Source organism: Lygodium microphyllum, chromosome 18 (assembly GCF_053477565.2).
Source record: "Lygodium microphyllum isolate KBCC chromosome 18, Lygodium_microphyllum_v1.1.10, whole genome shotgun sequence".
NCBI lineage: Eukaryota > Viridiplantae > Streptophyta > Polypodiopsida > Schizaeales > Lygodiaceae > Lygodium > Lygodium microphyllum.
This window is the reverse complement of record NC_141152.1, coordinates 25,794,751-25,797,369: the sequence shown is the minus strand read 5'-3', so window position 1 is coordinate 25,797,369 and position 2,619 is coordinate 25,794,751. Positions and strand designations below refer to the sequence as shown.

At 42.2% G+C, this 2,619-nt stretch overlaps 1 protein-coding gene across 2 annotated transcripts; it reads right to left on the bottom strand.

Moving 5' to 3' along the window:
- Positions 1 to 1,109: 1,109 nt before the first annotated feature.
- On the bottom strand, positions 1,110 to 2,172 carry LOC148020693 (protein TIC 20-v, chloroplastic-like). 2 transcript variants are annotated; one of them, XM_087699435.1, is made up of 2 exons: positions 1,690 to 2,171; positions 1,110 to 1,137 (listed from the first exon to the last, which is right to left on the bottom strand). In XM_087699435.1, the coding sequence occupies exons 1-2, from the start codon at positions 2,112 to 2,114 to the stop codon at positions 1,125 to 1,127; spliced, it is 438 nt and encodes a 145-aa protein (XP_087555561.1). In that variant the 5' UTR covers positions 2,115 to 2,171; the 3' UTR covers positions 1,110 to 1,124. The 2 variants fall into 2 exon arrangements, with proteins under 2 accessions (XP_087555561.1, XP_087555560.1); XM_087699434.1 differs by lacking the exon at positions 1,110 to 1,137 and adding an exon at positions 1,395 to 1,521 and having other exon boundaries at positions 1,690 to 2,172.
- Positions 2,173 to 2,619: the final 447 nt, after the last annotated feature.

The window sequence follows — 2,619 nt, the reverse complement described above, 5'->3', positions numbered from 1 at the left end:
TCTCAATAGATGCAGTGCAACTGCTTCAACAGTTCTGCACTTTCATTTTCATCTAGAAGAAAATAGGAACATCACAAGGCCACAGCCCAGAACCAAAGCAACACCCATTGTTACTCCTACAAGACCAAAAACACCTCATGAATTCACATTTACTCCCTCATATCATCATAAGACCATGTTACGCTTGTAATGCACATGAAATAGTGTCTATATATGACTTGACTCCTTCAAAACAACCCAATCAAAATGATTTTGATATGTGCCTTAAGATGGTACAAACACCTCAAGAATATGATCTCAGATCATCTCGAACTCTTGATCTCAAATCATCAAAATAAATCCCATGCCCAAATTACGTCTATCGCATGTTCAAGCTCAGTTTGCAATACCAAACTTTGGGCATTACTATTTCATGTGTTATTGAGAAGCATTTGAGTTTTTGAATTTGGGTAGCCTATCAATGTTTTCCCTTTTTCCTGTATGTAATATCCAAGCAGTAAATACCTGGCTCCAAGGAGGCACCCAAACTGTAAATATCTGACTAAAAGATGGAGACGTAAGTACGCCAATCACTTTCACAAGCAAAAAGTGTTCCATTGATTGAAATTGCTCCCTTAATCTTGAACAACTAGCCCTTGTAATGAAGCATGGCTAGTTTATTTACGCACCAAGATGCAAGACTCTATTAGGAGCACACCTGCTCAAGTATATTCAATACATCAAGGCAGAGCCAATATATATTTCAGTACAATATTGCCTTCAGCTTCTTTAAATTCTTGGGCACATCGGTTTTTCTGGCTGCCTTCACAGTTGGTAAATGCCATCCTGAATGCACATCGTCCAACCACATCCCCATTAAACCAACCCCTTGCAGCTCACAAACCTTGTTATGCCTCCATACGGAACATCTTAAGCCTCCATAATCATGATAACATTCTCCAAGAAGAAAGGATTATATAAATACAATTCATTTGGGTGTGTTTGGCTAGTTACAAGAGTCGTGGGGTTTTGGCACGCGCAATTTCACATTTAAATGGATGTTTATCCCAAGAAAATAACCACCATAATCAGCCGTACAGTACTTCTCCAACAGACAGTTTTCTGAATCATCTCATCTTAGCACCTCAGCAAACACTCCTGTGAGACACATTCATCCAGATGAGTTTGTAATGACCCTTAATATCCAATGACCTTCTTTGTCAGGTAACCTGAGTTGACAGGACAAAATCTACGATTTGGTCCCATTTTAAATGAGTAGTACTTCAGAGCATACTCTCATCAATACATGCATGAAAAAGACCATGATTATCCCAGACTCCAGTTGTACACCCAAAAAATTTCACAACAGTGTCACTCAGATGTCTGCAGTAGTGTTACAGCAGGTTAACATAATCTGATCAACTGTATATTTTGATTGGAGATAAAAAAATTTACAGAGGTGAACTATTTTACATAACTTGGGCATCAGCAGCACTAGCTACCAATGGCAGCCTCGGTGTCCTACCGAATAGACACGAACCACTGCCAACGAGAAAGCACGCAACCAAGTAAAGAAAGACGGTGTTGTAAAATATGATCAAAATCTCAAGCCCAACTCCATCAGAAGGATGGAACAACCCTTCTACAAGGTTGGGAAGGATGAGAAGCACGTCCAGAACCACAGCTTGCATGGTGTTGAACCTCACATACCTGCTCAGCCTGGGGTTTCTGACAACCAGGAAATACAGGGCAAAGAAAACCCCGACACTCGCGAATGGCGTGGCCGAGTAGACACGCAGGAGTGGATACAGGGGCTGGAAGGCCGCCTGCGCAGCAGGGAACTGCAGGAAGAAATAACGTCCGTACTGCACTCCGTCAAGGAACGGGAGGAGGTAGCCTGATGCGGCAATGATGCGGTCGGCGACATCAATCCCGTTGCTGTTGTTGTTGTTGCGCCCGCCACCTGCAGCGACGATGGTGAAATTCACCCTGCGCCTGCGCTGGGAGATGCCCCATCTGGGCGTGAGGTAGAAGGCCGGGATGGCTATGGCGTGTGGAGGTGCAATCCGAGAGGAGGCAGATGAGGAGACTCTGCAAATGTGTGCAGAGTGAGAGAGGATTTCCAGAGCAGCCATAGCCTCTCTCTCTCTCTCTCTCTCTCTGCTTTAGTGGTTGAGTGTTAAAAGGAAGAGCTTAAAAATATCCCATATTTTGGAGGGGCTTTTTCACTATGTTAAAACCATGAAAATGTGAAGTACCCCCCCCCCCTCATCATCTCATGTGCACTCTTCACGAGAGTTGAGTGTCTAGAAATTTGTTAAATTTCATTTACAAAACGAGAGATCTTTAAAAGAGAATCTATATCTATTTATCATTTTGGCTGATACTCAACCTCCATTTCTTTCTCCGAGCCTATTTTTGAATCCCAAGCCTGTTTTTGAATATATATCTATTTATCATTTTGGCTAGAGGTTCGATATCTCCTGAACCTCCATTTCTTTCTTCGAGCCTATTTTTGAATTTTTGAATTGCATGCATACAGGGTTGAGGGAGGTTAACGTGGCTTTAATACCCCATAACCTCTTTCTCTCATGATTAGTGAGAGACATCCATATCTATTTTTTATCTCTCTTTTTGATT

Bases quoted from the DNA above. Each gene is read 5' to 3' on its own strand.
- LOC148020693 (XM_087699434.1), bottom strand. From the start codon at position 2,114: ATGGCTGCTCTGGAAATCCTCTCTCACTCTGCACACATTTGCAGAGTC. The intron at 1,522-1,689 runs GTATGTGAGGTT...TCTCGTTGGCAG, and splicing joins AGAAACCCCAGGCTGAGCAG to TGGTTCGTGTCTATTCGGTA.